Raw genomic sequence first — 16,412 nt, forward strand, 5'->3', positions numbered from 1 at the left:
TTGAGTGACAGAATGTCCGCTATTTTATCTGCTTTTGTAGACATACCTTTAAACACAAAACACGTATCTTTCACCACGTAAGTCAATTTATCTCACTGAGTGTTTATTTATAGCTTAAATGGATTTACCTGCCCTGGTACTCTGCTGCCACCTGCTGACAACAAACTGTAATCACAGTGTACAGTATAAACAAAACAAGGGAACAAGTTAGGAGGTGAACTTCACTTTATTCTTTCTCCAGCCACATTTTAAATAAACTTCATGAGACCGAGTGAGCAGTCCCCCAAATATGAAGAAGAATGCGTACACGGTGCAGTATCATCGTGACCACAATCTAGTGTATATATTTACATTCATCTACAGTACTGTACTTGGAAATGTCTCCTTTCCCGCTATGGGTAGGTCAATATGTGCAAAAGAACAATTATACACATTTGGGATGCAGCTGAGACCCTGGGTGGTGTTACTGGATACATATCTGAGAGCACAACTGAATGTTGTACATAATATTTACCCTGCTGTGAAGTGTGTACTATTAACATTATTACCCCATATCTAATAATAATAATACAGTAATAATAAGTCTTTCCATTGACAGCACATGATCAACAGGTGTGATACATTGCTTTGTTGTTAGCAGTTATAAGGCACATTTCAAACGTGATGTGTTAAAAAAAAGTCAAGTATAACAGCCAGCCAATACAAATTAGCAACCTTTACGTTGATTGGCCTGAAACAGTCACATGACACCGAACATATTCTGACAAAACATCCTTCTGATAGAGTCACATTGGCGGAAAAAAATATTAACACAACAAAATTGAATATTTTGTGAAAAGTCATCATTTATAAACATCAATAACAAACTAAACCGACGGACGATGTTATTCTTGTAACATTTTTATTCGTACTATTCTGCCTTAATTCTTGTGGCATGATCGCTTTTTTTTTCGTAACGTGGCTGTAGTAGTAACATCACAACTTTAATCCAATGTTATCAACTTTTTCCGTAAAGTTACGACTTTACCTTTGTGACACACACAACCGCATCTTTTCTCGTAACTTACGACTTTTTTGTTTCGCGACACCAACAACCCTATTCCAATGTTATCAACTTTTTTTGTAAAATTCCAACTCTATTCTTGTGGCACCAGAACCTTTTTTCTCGTAGTATTACGACTTTTTGTCTCGCGACACTAACAACCCTATTGCAATGTTACCTACTTTTTTCGTTAAATTACGAATCTATTGTTGTGGCACCCGAACCTTTTTTCTCTTAGTATTACGACTTTTTGTCTCATGACACCAGCAACCCTATTGCAATGTTACCAACTTTTTTCATAAAATTACGACTCTATTCTTGTGGCACCAGAACCTTTTTTCTCGTAGTATTACGACTTTTTGTCTCGCGACACTAACAACCCTATTGCAATGTTACCTACTTTTTTCGTTAAATTACGAATCTATTGTTGTGGCACCCGAACCTTTTTTCTCGTAGTATTACGACTTTTTGTCTCATGACACCAGCAACCCTATTGCAATGTTACCAACTTTTTTCGTAAAATTACGACTCTATTCTTGTGGCACCAGAACCTTTTTTCTCGTAGTATTACGACTTTTTGTCTCGCGACACTAACAACCCTATTGCAATGTTACCTACTTTTTTCGTTAAATTACGAATCTATTGTTGTGGCACCCGAACCTTTTTTCTCGTAGTATTACGACTTTTTGTCTCATGACACCAGCAACCCTATTGCAATGTTACCAACTTTTTTCGTAAAATTACGACTCTATTCTTGTGGCACCAGAACCTTTTTTCTCGTAGTATTACAACTTTTTGTCTCGCAACACCAACAACTTAATTCAAATGTTACTCGCTGTTTCGAATAAAATCCCGACTTTATTCTTCAGACATGTTAACCGCAAAATGTCCATTAACCGTATTCTCGTAACATCGCCACTTATGTTTGGAGCATCACGACAGTATTCCAGATTGACAGTTTTCATAACATTACAACAATATTTGGTATTACGGCTTTACTCTTATAATATTACCACTCCTATGTTCTCGTAACATTACAGCCTTTTTCGTAACATTATGACTAAATTATTGCACACGTTGCTTTAACATTCCAACTCCACTGTAATGTTACAATAATTTCATAACATAACTTTTTTTGTTTGCGACATTACGACTTTCTTTCAACATCCCCATTTGTTTTCTTTATTCTACCATTTTGTAACGTTATTCTGGTGACTTCATTTGAACGTTTTTGCCTCATAATAATTTTAAGATTCTTTCATATTCCGCACCAAAAACCTAAAAGGTGTTGTAGCTTACATTTTTTTCTGTGAATATTAAGCAAGTGCATACAAAATGATTTGTTTCTTTTCATTGTGGCCCTCATATTTTTCGAACAGTTTGCTTTCTCTATAAGGAAGTCATATAATCATAAAGGTGGAATGGTATTGCATTTCCTCCATCATCCACACCTGTGGATCTAAATATAGCAGAGGTTGGTTTTCATCTTACAAGGACAATGCTGTCATCAGCCAGTTGTCTTTTTTGTGACCAGACTGTGGCAAGGGTTGTTATTTGGTAGCGAAGTACCTAAACATCCAGCGTTTTCTTTGGCAATAAGAAAAAATCCTGACATGGACGTCCCATCTGAGCCGTGATTCCAAAAAAAAAAAAAAAGTGGAGATTGATTGAGCCTGCCACGTTCAGGCAGGATTGTTTTGGCACGGTGCAACAAGCTGACTGTCTGGTTTTGTTTTTCTGATGATGCACATGCTGACATGCACTGTGTGGGCACTCAGGGCACACACACACACACACACACACTGCATCCTTAATATTTGCACTCCAATCCTCATGGAAACTTCTAGTATCATCACTTTCCAATGTAAGCACAAAAAGCTTGCAAATATTTAAAAATGTGGCATGAATTATTCATCAGCATTAATGTGTGTTTTTGCAAAATTCTCCATTTTATCCAATCTTGTGTCCACCAGTGCTTATCCGTGCGTTCGCTTCCTGCCGTGTCAACACACTCCCACCTCATCCCAACGTCAATCAATCAGGTGTGCAGGCGCAAACAAACCATCCAAACTCATCCAACGTGATCCGATAGATGTCAAGCGTGGATTAATTTTTTTTTTTTTGTGCAAAACACAACTTCCCGTCATGAGGACAAGTAAAAAATAACTTAATTGCGAGCAGTGGTCCGGGTAGCGTTGGTGCGACGTGTCCCTGAGGAGATGCTCCTTCTGCGCGGCCGACATCAGACCCATCGAACGGATCCCATCAAGCGCTGCTTCTTCCTCCTCTTGCACACGTAGTAGATGGGGAAACCGATCACACCTACACACACAAAGACGTGGCTCAGAAGATATGATAAAATTATTTACATAATGTGACCTGCATTTTAACCAGCTCCATTATTATTATTGTTATTAACATTGTTACGCCTAAGAACTACATTTATGGTGTAGTGACACCTTGCCACACCACACCGGCTAGCTGCTAGCCTGCTATTGACTAGCTTCACCACACAAGGTAATGCTACATAATGCAGCTGTTAAGTTAACACGACTTCTGTTGCTGCCGCATACTTTAAATGAAAGCCACGGTTCCGCTTTCTCATGCACTCCAAATCGGTATTCAAGTATAAAAATGTATTTGTTATATGGAATGACTTTGAAAACAACAGAGTCTTTGCAAAGAACACCTGCTTCCAAGCTTTTGTTTCACTTTAAGCTAAATAAACAAATATGTTACCTATGACCAGCGCCAGCGCTCCAAAAACCAGGACCAGTGAAATGACCACCGGCGCTACCAGCACCTTCAAACCTGCAAAAACAGGAACATATAAACACATCACCACATGTACACCAGGGCTGGTGAACGAATAAACAAACAACTCCAGACAGTGGAACCTCTATAAATAAAAGTGTAAAAAGAAGTTAAGAACTGCTACTCGTAAAAAGTGGAAAAAATGTAAATGGGGAAAGCATCATGAGAAGGTGATTTGGTTGCCACGCTGCCCCGTCATTCCAAGCGCGCTACGTAACTCTTGCTTTTCTCTTAAGTGTTTTAGACACAATCTGAACTTTGCAAAATGCGTACTTGGAGAGCAGCCAAGCGTACGGGCGGATTTAAGGGTCAAGTACGAAACAAAAAAAAGGTCTCAACATGTCTGCGGTTCATTCATTTTGATGTTTGGCAGAAAGTCACAACAGGAAGTAAAAGATGTGCTGGGGGGCGGTGTACGTGAAATCGGACTTCAAATGCCGATTTTTTTTTTTTTGGTCAAAAGGGGGCGCTGGGCTTAAGAAATTCCACTGTATAGGAAACACACGAAAACACACACACTGACCACAGATGGAGCCTCTTATTAGCCGCCTCAGATGGGGCTTATCGGGCAGATATCGGAATTTGCAGCCAAACACGCTGAGGTTGGACGTGTGATCCCCGAAAAACCTTGACAGCAAATCTCAGTTGAGGTGAACCAGTTGGGTTGGGGGGGGGTCAGAGGGATGCTGAGGTCATTTTTAAAAAGAAAACAAGACATACCTGAGTTGACGGTATCGCTCTCCACAGCGGTAACAGAAGTTAGTGTTGCACTGCGTACAGATCATGTGATCACATCCCTCTGTGCGCTGGATGTGGATCTGCACACACACCACACACACACACACATTTCAACAAAAACGCTGTCCATCAGGTTGAAAAGTTCATCTAATGTATGCACGCATCAGGACACTTAATGACTCTCTGCTACTTAGCTAAAGCTAGCATGTCCGGCTATTAAGTGTGCATTAAGCGGCGCTAAGAGCTCAACCTGACATCAATTTACTGGACTTGACAACAAAACAGGCCCCCCTCTTTCTCTATGGAGCTCAAGTTCACGTTAGGACACGGCCAGCAAACACTTAGCATCGTTTCTTGGGTCGTCTTGACTCGTAAGGCAGCATTTTTTAGCCATCTGTCACTAGTTGTTTTTTTAATGTTTAAAAATGGCTGTGCATCAGGTAGCAGGGATGTAAATCTCTTTATGATGGAATAAAACCCCTCAAGGTCAGTTCTCACCTTGCACTTGGGACACTTCTGGGCGTTCCTTTGGCCGCGCTCGATGACGCACGCCCAGCTTTTCAGCAGAGTGTCCCCCTTGCGGTAGTCGCGGCATTTGATGCCGTGGTGCCAGGGCGCGTGGCACTTGAAGCACCACACAAACTGGCAGCTGCTGCACTGGATCTACAACAAAAGAGATGATGTCATAATGTCACGTCTAGTCATCACAAGTAGTAGTAGTAGTAGTAGTAGTAGTAGTAGTTCGGCCGACTTCACCTTGTACTTGTGCTCCGAGCGCCCGGGGCTGGGCCCGGTCAGCGAAGTGAAGTGGCTGCAGCGTGGGCAGGGCTTGGTGCTGGAGTCCAGCTGACTCAGTTCCAGGAAGTAGCGATACCTGAGCACGTCCTCGCTGGCCAGGTGGGACACCACCAGGGTGTCCTCCAGCAGGCCGCTGCACTCCGAGATGGGACAGCGGATGGAAGCCTTGGCCACTCGCACCTGCAGGTCACGATAGAGAGAGTGGAGTGGGTATTTAAAACGTGAATCCTCCTTACTAGCGTTACTCGTGCATTGGAAAAGCATTCCTGATGGGAAAGGATTAACAATTCACAACATAATGCGATTAAATGTTACATAAATGGAGGGCCGGAGGAGGCCTGGAGATACATTCATTAATCCATAACGAACACGGGTCATTCAAGCTGGCGTGCACGCAACAGCACAAACGCACATAATCACAATACACACTTATCGGCCACAATATTAGGGACAGCATCTAATGGGCTGTATCAAAAATCCCGCCTTTCATGATAAATGATCATATAGCTCAGTCTCGTCATAGAGGTGGGTGTCACCAGACACTCACAAGACTTTATCATTACTTTTAAGAAAAGTATAATTTGAAAAAATATGCCAATATACTGCGATCTAGTCGTTTAATTTCTATATTACCTTGCATTGCTCCTGACGAAGCTACACTCTTCTGCACTGTGTGTACGCTGTATGACTGACAAAGGGTTCACTCCATTCATGCCGTTGTTCTACAGAGGAAACGCGCCTAGGTGCTGAAACTGATGCCTGTTTGGAGGCGGAGACGAGGAAAACAGACACGCCTTTCACAGGGCAATTAATTGAGGCTGGCAAAATGATGCACTTCATTTTCATTTTGTTTATTATCGTCCCAGGCCTAGTACACACAAGACTGAACAGGAAATCACATTATAATCTCGGGATCACGGGATCTTGTGTCACCCCTAACAGCCACTCAAAGGGGTTTTAATTGAACATGTTTATTATTCTGGTTGTAGAACAGCACTGTCTCACACCGACAGCTACTTCAACTTTTTTCACTCAAATAACCAAATCAGATGACAAAAGCTATTATGTTGTGATTAAAAACAGCCTTTTTTTGATAGAGGTCTTGTATTGGATGCAACAAGCCACCTCATTTTGCCAGCCATCATTTGTCAGAAGGGAAAAAAAAACATGCCGCCCAACTCGTCGGGCAGGTTCATGGCGCCTGCATGCACGTGTTGCCACTCACGATGTGTTCAAGTTCCCAGTAAATTTGCTTTCCCGGGCCATAAAATGACCATTAACTGCTGATGATGATAAAACGGTAGAGTACAGGAAATGATCTGATCTGGCTTCATTTTCCATAGCTTTTCCTCACGAGGGTCGCTGGAGCCTATCCCAGCTGACTCAGGGCGAGAGGCGGGGTACACCCTGGACTGGTGGCCAGCCAATCACAGGGCACATATAGACAAACAACCATTCACACTCACATTCATACCTATGGACAATTTGGAGTCGTCAATTAACCTAGCAACCGGAAACCGGAGTACCCGGAGAAAACCCACGCATGCAGGGTGGGATTGAACCCTGGTCTCCTAGCTGTAAGGTCTGCGTGCTAACCACTCGATCACCGTGCAGCCCTGAACATAACATAAGTTTATTCGTCTGACAACCATAGTTAATATCACTCACTAAACCGGACTACTTTTTCCATGAAATTACATACTTGTAAAATTTGTTAATTCTTGCAAATTTTTAGTTTTATTATGATATGATGATGACTTTTTCCTCATAAATTCCAAATTTATTCTTGTTGATGATCCCAGTTTGAACCTATGAGGACACTACTAAAAGAACACAAGCTGCTGAGGTGTGCCGCAAGGTTTTGTCATAGAACCCATAGCATTTTCAGTAGTTTTACATAATTGTAATTTTATGAAGATTCTAATGAGGATTTTCCCAAAAGCTTAGAGGTAGTAATCACTTTGGCACAAAGTTAGCAGAGAGGAAATAGTTGTCTTATTAAAAAGGTGACTTATTAAAACAGTACTACCCCCCACGTTGCAACCCTTGTCCCTCCTGCTACCCACCTGGGAGCCGACGTACAGAGTCAAACATTCATCACACACCAGCTTCCTGCAGCACGGCAAGGGTGCGATTGTTTTCTCCTCCAGGCACACCCGGCACCGCTGCACTTCTGCTGCACGGGCACCTGTCTGCAGTGCTGTCAGACGGCGTTGGAGGTCTGCCTCCCCCAAGGGGTCCACTAGGTCTTCGGTAGTGTACAGGACCAAGTCGTTCTCAGAACTGGTAGTGTGGCGATCATCTCGAGTTGTTACAGTGTCATCGCGGTGATTGAAACGAGCAGTGTCATCCAGGTCGCTGTCGTCAGCGATGCAGTAGACAGTGCAATAAACATGCTCTTTGCCGCTAGAAGTGGCGTCCAGGCTTACAGTAGTCTGATTTGTGTCGCGTTTCAGACGCTGAGTATCTAAAAGTGAAACTATATCAACTCCTCTGGTGTCCGAAGAGGTTAAAACGACAGGGATAGCCTCGTTTTCTATCCCAGCTTCTCCCGGCTTGCCACGCGGGTCCTTCTCGCCTTCGTGGCCGCTTTTATCGACGCAAACAGCGGCTTTGTCAACCTCCGAGTCTCCCTGCATCCGACCGCCCGGGCTTGTGCAGTCAAGGGGAGACGTCCAAGCCAGCAAACTCCCCCTGAGAAGCTCCACAATGCCCGCCCCCCTCGGCGCTCCGTTGCAGTTGTTATTGTTGTTGTCCTCCGCATCGCTGTCTTGTTCTTCTTCTTTCTTTTGTTCCTCGTCATGAGATAACTTTCCTCTGCTGGCACGTCTTCGGTCCAGATTTCGCAGCGACACCTCAACTTTGCTGCTTCCTGCCGGCAGGTCGCTGAAAGCTTTCACCTTGTCGTCGGTGAAAGTCGGCCTTTTGCATGTGTCATGTATTGAAGCGTCATCTTCCATCACCGGTCGGTCTTGCCCCATTTATTCAATGTTCGGCTTTGGTTCTGGTCCTCGTCCCTGTCCCGACCCGCCGCATGTCAGCCTGCTAGTCCAACTAAAAAGTCAAGCACCAAAACAAAACAAAAACCTCACACTTCCGGGTAGTGACGTCAGCATGATGCGGAAAGCGGCCAGCTGGTGAACAGCATGCAGCACTCGTGATGGCCGCGAGAGGGGGTCAAAGTAAACTAATTAGCATACTTGCTGTATTATGCTGTGCTCTATGTGTTCTACTAAGACCATTTCTTTTGTAAATATGTATTGAATTTAATATACATGTACATTTGTTTTTGGAGGTAAGGTGCTTTCTTTAATTTATTATCAATAAAATCCACTTTACTCTGACGTCATGACATTAGTTACTTAATATAAAATAGAGTATAATAAACTTTAATCCAAAATTATGGAACAGCAACTAATCAGTATTATTTTGGTAATGGTCAAAGCCCAAAATCCAGTCTTTGAATCCAAAATGATGGAATCACAACTTGTTTCAAATCAAAGGATGCAAGCTATGGTGTCGTAGAGAAGGACATCATGGGCTTTGCAGTGATACTGTCTGTAACAGTGCTTCTCATTTATCCCCTCCCAAAATGGCTGCCGTCACCATGCATGCTGTTCTTAATGCAAATGCTCGTGCTACTTTTATCAAACGGCAAACAAAACACGCTTGCGTTGTGAGATTTGAAGCGTAGAAAGCCTGGTCTGAATGTTTATTGACACAAATGTCCATCTTGTAAGCCCCACTGTGTCCCCACAAGTCCACAGACAAAAGACCTATTGACCCCTTCATAGTCTAAAACGTCATCTGCACACCTCCCCCGAACCCCAAACCCGCCTCCACTGTCAATAACTGCGCTCCTGCTTACAACGACATGGAAAGACTTTTGTTTATTTTTTATTTATCAGGCCTACCGCTACTCGTCCATATCGCTACTCAGTCAAAACGTTCTTTTGGTTTCAATTAGTGTATGCAGCTTTTGGACTACAATCAGTTAGTTTCATTCTACAGTGATGGTCCTTGTTAGAGATGGGCATTTTATGGTATTTCCTTGATTTCAGGCCATGGTAAAAAAAAAATATATATATTATTGTATTATTTCTAACGGGATGTGAGAAGATTGAGTGATCTGAAGTCCTGATCTTCTGTGTCATTGTTGTATTGAGCCTAATAATGTAGCGGCCATAAATGCTCCAATTAATGCCTCCAGTCTCCTAAAGTCTCCAGGTGCATGGTCTGCAAAAGCATAAAACCTAAAACCACGTCAGAAAGCATTGGCGTGGCCAGCTGTGGCTGTAGGCAACCTTCTGATGTAGATTTCACATTCCTTTCTCCCATTATCACCTGCTTCCACATACCAGCTCAGTCGAGCTATAATTAGAGCATTTACGGTGTTTATTTTGGTGTCTTTGGACAGCAAACTTACAACAAAGTATTAGGGCCACATAAAAAAAAGGAAGATCATAAATTTGCTAGAATAATGTTGTAAATTTACGAGAAAAATGTGGTAAATTGATCAGATTAAAGTTGTAAATTTACGACTTCATTCTCATATTACAACTTTACAAGAAATAAGTTGTAAATTTACGAGAAAAATTTACGATTTAAGAAAATGTATTCTCAAAATCTCACATTATTTTAATACTCCGTCGTAGCAGGCATTTCCTGAGACAGCTATGAAAAGGGGGCACTGAGGCGACCTTTGGCCTTTCTCCTAAAGTTCTGACTTTTATTCTTATAAATTCACAACTTTATTCTCATGAATTTACAAATTGATTCTGGGAATGTCAGATTATTCTCATGTTTTCAATGCGGCCATAATACTAGCTAGCTACTCATACTACCTAATATACTGTACAGTACTAGCAAACTAGCTGAGGCTGAAGCAGCGGCCGAGTACTGCACACCGTTTTGCCATCACTGCTCGAGTGAATGAATGAAATCCGAACAGTTCTTGGCAAATAACTGATTAGAATGCCCATCCCTAGCCATAGTGTAAAAAATATCCAATAAAATAAAACACAGGGCCACTTTTTACACAACATCATACAGTAGAAAACAAGAAACACGCCATTTAGAAAACATTATTACAGGTTACATTGTTGGAAAACAAACCCAAAAAAACCCCAACAACTAAAGTTCACATTTCTTTGAGGAGAAGCATTCACCAAAGTTCCCTCGGAGTAGCTAAGAAGTACGCATGAGAGTAAATATGCAACATCTCATGCAAACACACACAACGTCCTTCCACGTCCCCGGGATGCGTCCGCCACCAAAAGTGTTTGGAACAAGGCCTCAAATGTTTGGTCCAGCAAGTCCAAAAAGTAGTTTGGTACAAAAAAAAACATATTTTTTTGCTTTGTTTCCATATTGGCGTCCCTTTTTTTTTGTCTCCAGCAGTCTGTTATTTTCCTGTTGTAGAGAATTCCACAAAGCAACGCATCATTGGCACTTATGACATGAAGAATTGGACAAAAGACTCTTGCACTGTTTTAGTTATGAGGGGATTGGGAGGAAAATTGTATGAAAAGAGCAAAATTCAAGGTGTCTTTTGATGTACATCAGGCATGTCCAAACCGTTTCCTATTTTTTGTCCAAATATGTCAACTTTTGTAATATTATACATTCATTCATTCATTTTCTACCGCTTTTTCCTCACGAGGGTCGCAGGGGTGCTGGAGCCTATCCCAGCTGTCTTGGGGTGAGAGGCGGGGTACACCCTGGACTGGTGGCCAGCCAATCACAGGGCACATATAGACAAACAACCATTCACACTCACATTCATACCTATGGACAATTTGGAGTCGCCAATTAACCTAGCATGTTTTTGGAATGTGGGAGGAAACCGGAGTACCCGGAGATTGAACCCTGGTCTCTAGCTGTGAGGTCTGCGCGCTAACCACTAGACCACCGTGCCGCCAATATTATACATTAATTCCCATAATTTGCTGACCTTATTCTCATAATATTATAACTTTTTCCCAACCTAATTTCCCATAAATGCCAACTTTATTTTGTTTTATTTCCACATTTCAACTTTATGCTCCTAAAATGACATTATTTCCCTCCCACTTTGGACACTCCTGATATAGATCAACTGTTTCTTAGTTTTAGGCTTCTTAAAATGTAATTAGATCAGAAAAAAAATTGTGCTTTGTTTCACTATTGGCGGCCATTTTTAGTCCCAAGCATACACATGGAACCTCGTACCTGTATATGTCTCAGATATGCGTAATGGGATTATGTCGGGGAAAATAGTAGAAAAGCAGCCCATTTTGGATGTTTTGCAATAACAATGTAAAAAAAAAAGAGCCCAGTTGCAGATTGAGGCCACTGACTGTGATTGTCGTTTGTGTCAAGGTAAAACGTTACCTTTGGGAGATGTCTTAGTCACGGATGGATGCTGCTTGCTAACAACCTGCCTGACCTCTCCCTCGTCTTCTTGCTGCCTGTCTCTCGTGGGTGGAAGACAAAGTATTCAGACAGCCGAGGTATGAAGACACACAAAAAAGTTCTCGGATTAAAAAAAAAAAAAAAATCTTACTCCTCCCGTCAAGGCTGTAAACATGAATTTATATCAGCACGTTTCTACATCGCTTTGTGTCTTTCTACATGTTTTTTTTTTTAAACAAAGTTCATCATGAAAGCATCCATCCCACGTGTCCAGAATCCAAACAAACTTGGAAGTAGGAAGAAAAGAAAGACGGCTGACATTCCTTGGTTGTTGGTGTACTTGTCAGAACGTCTCCGCATCTCTCAGGCACTAGAGAGCAAGAAAAAGTACCATAAAGTTGACCAAGGTGCTCGTCAGTGTGATGTTTTACGCCTCCAGTGCAGAAACACAGCAGCATGTAAGGTTAAAAAGCCTCCCTCCCGCCTGCAGGCAAATAAAAGCAGTTTGCCTTGTAGTTGCTGACTCCCACCACCAGATGTCAGTGTTACATCATCTGCAAAGCACTGGAAGGACGGCGGTGTCTTCCTGTCTCCTTTGTCAAACAAAAAAAAACCCCATAGCAGTAAAGTAGCTCCTGGTCTTTTATTTTGACCTGTACAGAGAGAAAAAATAGCATTTTATTATTATTATTTTCATATGGAAAAAGACATTGCTTATGAATAGGTACAGCTTCTGACCTCAGTCGATTTCTACTGACATCTCATGGCTTACCTAATAACAGATTATTCATTCATTCATTTTCTACTGCTTTTTTCTCATGAGGGTCGCGGGGGTGCTGGAGCCTATCCCAGCTGTCTTCAGGCGAGAGGCGGGGTACACGACCTGGACTGGTGGCCAGCCAATCACAGGGCACATATAGACAAACAACCATTCACACTCACATTCATACCTATGGACAATTTGGAGTCACCAATTAACCTAGCATGTTTTTGGAATGTGGGAGGAAACCGGAGTACCCGGAGAAAACCCACGCATGCACGGGGAGAACATGCAAACTCCACACAGAGATGGCCGAGGGTGGAATTGAACCCTGGTCTCCTAGCTGTGAGGTCTGCGCGCTAACCACTCGACCGCTGTGCCGCCATAACAGATTAGAATATAAAAAAAAATGTTTGACTCTAGCTTCCTCTCCCCAAATGCACGATGAGAAGTCACTAAGTATTTGTGTTGTATATTTCTCAGCTACCTTTTGGAGTGTTAAGTTGCCGTGTGATGATTATAGCCTTCTATGTAAGGTGAAACTGTGGGTCATACGACAACATTGAGTCATGATCTCTTGTGATTTCCAATGGGTTGACAAGATCGTTGTGTGAGTTTTTTCATAGCGCTTGATTGGCTGCTGTTAAATGAAAAGCTACCTGGTTGTCGTCTTATACACAGGAAATGATTAGTATTTAAGCAAGGGCTGTTTAATGTATCGTTGCTTTAACAGCATTGCACACAAGCTACCATAAATGATGTTATTGTTATATTAGGGTGGAGGTGTACCTAATGTAGCGGCCTTTAGTACGTAGCGTTGACTGGAGGAGGTCAATGAGTTCAGCTGAAGATTTTGTTTTTGTCATTTGCAAAAGAGCACACATTGTAAACAATTCTGGAGGCAGTAATTGTTGTGAAGTGTGTGTGTGTTTGTGTGTGTGTGTAAGTGGGGGTGGGTGGCAAGGTGTGAAGAGTTGGATATTTCCTCTGGGACACAACAATTTATTGGTCCCTCTGGCCAGAGCCAATAAACAGCAAAGTGAAAGGACAACAGCTGAGGGAACAATGATAGCATATTGATGATGTTTGTGCATGTGCATGTGTGCATTAACGCACCATCTTTAGTGGTACTGCGTGTGTGTGTGGGGGGGGGGGTCGTCCGTGATTTATGATGTGTGTTATGGCCTCCATCAGGGACACATAAAACTACAGAATGGTCCTTTATTGCCTTTCTTCTTTGTTTAGTTCCACATTTCATCCATCACTCTTTGTTTCCACCATCACTGTCTATTTACGTTCTTCCCTTCAAGCCTATCTACACTCAGGTGTCCTTCTTTGCAGATTAATCCTAAACAGTCGAAACGGTTTCTGAGCACTTCTAGAGAATCCTGCACAGACCCACCCATCATTACTTATCATAGTCCTTACATTGTAGTCGCTCATCAGATGATTTCAGAGTGAAATACTAATAAAAGAGAACATTTTGGGTGTCTTTACGACAGAAAAAACATTTTATGAATTTAGTCAAAAACGTTTGGTCAAGTAAATCCAAGATGGAGTTGGATTGCAAAAAAATTGATGAAATCAGTGCCTATTTTTGGCCCTAGCACCATTATTTGTGTTAACTTTGTGTTGACCATGCTAACGTGGTGGTTTACCAAGCGTGTATTTAGCATGTAATACTCACATGTACATGGGCTGTAGTTGGAGGTGCGAGGTCTTCTGAGGCCCCTGGTAGCCGTACGAGTCGAAGCCGCCTATAAAGTCAACTACACAGGGGAGAGCGTCTGTTAATCCACATATTAAAAGCTATTTTCGGAGCAAGGCGTGCGTCCAAGTAATACATTTATCATGCCCGGAGACTACTGTACACGTAAAGCTTAAATTATCCAGCATGGAGCGGCAGATTGGTAGCCCAGAGGCAGCCGGCAGGTGGTTGCTTCCTTCAGACGGCCGAGGCGGCTGGAAGGATCTGTGAAAGTTTTTTCCCCCCCACTTTGATGTCAGCGAGCTCCAAAAAAAGGCTACTTCCTCGTCTCCGTCGGCAGCACATATTTTATTTAGGGGACTTTGCAGATGCCAGTTTGGAATGCAGACGTGTCACAGTAAATGTCTTCCCTATGGGGACCTTAGTGGCGGGCAGGACAGGAAGTGATGTCGGAGATTCAGAGTTGCTTTATTATGCTTATTATTATGGTGCTTGTTGTGAGATCAATTATGCCTGTTCTGGCGATCACGTCTGGTGATGGTATCACTGAACAATTAGTGACACCTAGTGGCCAATGTAAAATACTACATTCACAATTAGAATGCTTTTTCTGCTGTGTATTTGTATTATTTTTATTTATTGTCTTATTATTATTTGTCTTATGATTTACAATAGAATGATGGGGACAATGAGGACGATTGGGACGACGCTACACAACATTAGCTTGTCCAACCAAAAGCAACCTTTAGATCAATTAGAACAATTATTGATCACATATCTCTTTACGCATCATTTCTTCCAACACATGTGAGAATCCATCCGCACACTACTTCCTTTATTTTATTACTCGAGTGCTCGCATATCCAATAATCCATAATCTCCTTCACGTATTCATGAGCTAGTCTGATGATTATTAAACACAACAGGACAAGCGCTAATCTTTGGCCTGTCAGCAGTGTCCTTGGATCGCAGTACGTGCCAGAAAACTCCAGACCATGCGGATCATTATTCCGACAATCATCGCCGGCGCCGTTGCCGCCGCTGGGATTCCTTCCCCCTTTTTGGTGGATCCCTCACGAGAGGTTCCTTCTTGCTGACTCACGCTGCCGTCAAGATGTCCCAGATGGCTTTCTGACACACAACCAACACAACACGTTCCTCGGAGCTTGCTTGTGTGCGTTGTTGATGTGCTGATTACAAGCCGTCCGATTAAAGCCAGTCAGTTAGCCGCACACGCCAAACAATTATCAGACTAATTAGCTTTCTCAGCAAGTCGGAATCTTCACGGGCCCCCTCCAGCAAGCATTAGCTTCCTCACCCGAGGGCCATTTCCCCGACTCGGACGCAATTATTGTTCAGCCTCTGTGTTATCGAGCTTTTTCTGGAGCTTCAATTGATTCCCCAGATAATTTGAGGAGAAAATGATATGGGGATGTTTGGTCGCAAGCATTCTGTCCACTTAAAGGTCATGAAAATGTGATGTAGTACTCAATATGACCCTAAAGTACACATCCCTTCCTCAATTGTTTATTCCAGGCCCTCAAACCATCCTCTATGAAGTTCAGGCTTCACTACACGTCTTCAAGTCAAACTGCGAGCTCTGCCAACTATTCAAGATACCACATTCATGTAGTATGTACTCATTTAATAAATATATTATCTTCACTTTGGTGCCTAGAACTAAAAACACGATATAAACATGCTACCTGCGAAAAGGAAGCTATAGCTCATCTTTCATCTGGGAAAAAAAAATATTTCTACTCTTTTCTGTTCTTTATGATTGGTAGTAGAACTACAAAAATACAAAAAATATTCAGTTAATTAATAATGAAATTCACTTATCACAATGGGTCCAGTATGTGATAAACAAGGGATTACTGTACCTTTTACAGTTCAAAATGGCATACAGTAAAACACCAATACTACCGGCATTGGTGGCAAAATATTGCAATAATATTGTGAATTACTGTAATAGTTCAGACCCAAACATCAGGGAAAAAGTCCATTTTGTTGCCTAGAACTAAAAACACGATATAAACATGCTACCTGCGAAAAGAAAGCTATAGCTCATTTTTCATCAGGAAAAAAAAAATTCTTTCTACTCTTTTCTGTTCTTTATGATAGGTAGAACTACAAAAATACAAAAAATATTCAGCTAA

General features: G+C 42.1%; 2 protein-coding genes across 2 annotated transcripts in view; both read right to left on the reverse strand.

Moving 5' to 3' along the window:
* Positions 1 to 895: 895 nt before the first annotated feature.
* Positions 896 to 8,505, reverse strand: rnf217 (ring finger protein 217). Its single transcript, XM_058057076.2, has 7 exons — positions 7,459 to 8,505; positions 5,351 to 5,572; positions 5,093 to 5,257; positions 4,577 to 4,674; positions 4,380 to 4,483; positions 3,782 to 3,853; positions 896 to 3,364 (listed from the first exon to the last, which is right to left on the reverse strand). The coding sequence occupies exons 1-7, from the start codon at positions 8,371 to 8,373 to the stop codon at positions 3,285 to 3,287; spliced, it is 1,656 nt and encodes a 551-aa protein (XP_057913059.2). The 5' UTR covers positions 8,374 to 8,505; the 3' UTR covers positions 896 to 3,284.
* A 316-nt stretch (positions 8,506 to 8,821) lies between these two features.
* nkain2 (sodium/potassium transporting ATPase interacting 2) overlaps positions 8,822 to 16,412 on the reverse strand; it is a 70,534-nt gene continuing 62,943 nt past the window's right edge. Inside the window, exons 7-8 of the mRNA XM_058057092.2 lie at positions 14,233 to 14,314; positions 8,822 to 12,438 (exon numbers count right to left, since the gene is read on the reverse strand). Of these exons, the coding sequence (XP_057913075.1) occupies positions 12,429 to 12,438; positions 14,233 to 14,314 (92 nt within the window). The 3' untranslated portion in view covers positions 8,822 to 12,428. The remainder of the gene's footprint in view (positions 12,439 to 14,232; positions 14,315 to 16,412) is intronic.

This window comes from Doryrhamphus excisus, linkage group LG19, assembly GCF_037039965.1.
Source record: "Doryrhamphus excisus strain RoL-2023G ecotype Guam linkage group LG19, RoL_Dexc_Guam_v1.1, whole genome shotgun sequence".
Lineage (NCBI taxonomy): Eukaryota > Metazoa > Chordata > Actinopteri > Syngnathiformes > Syngnathidae > Doryrhamphus > Doryrhamphus excisus.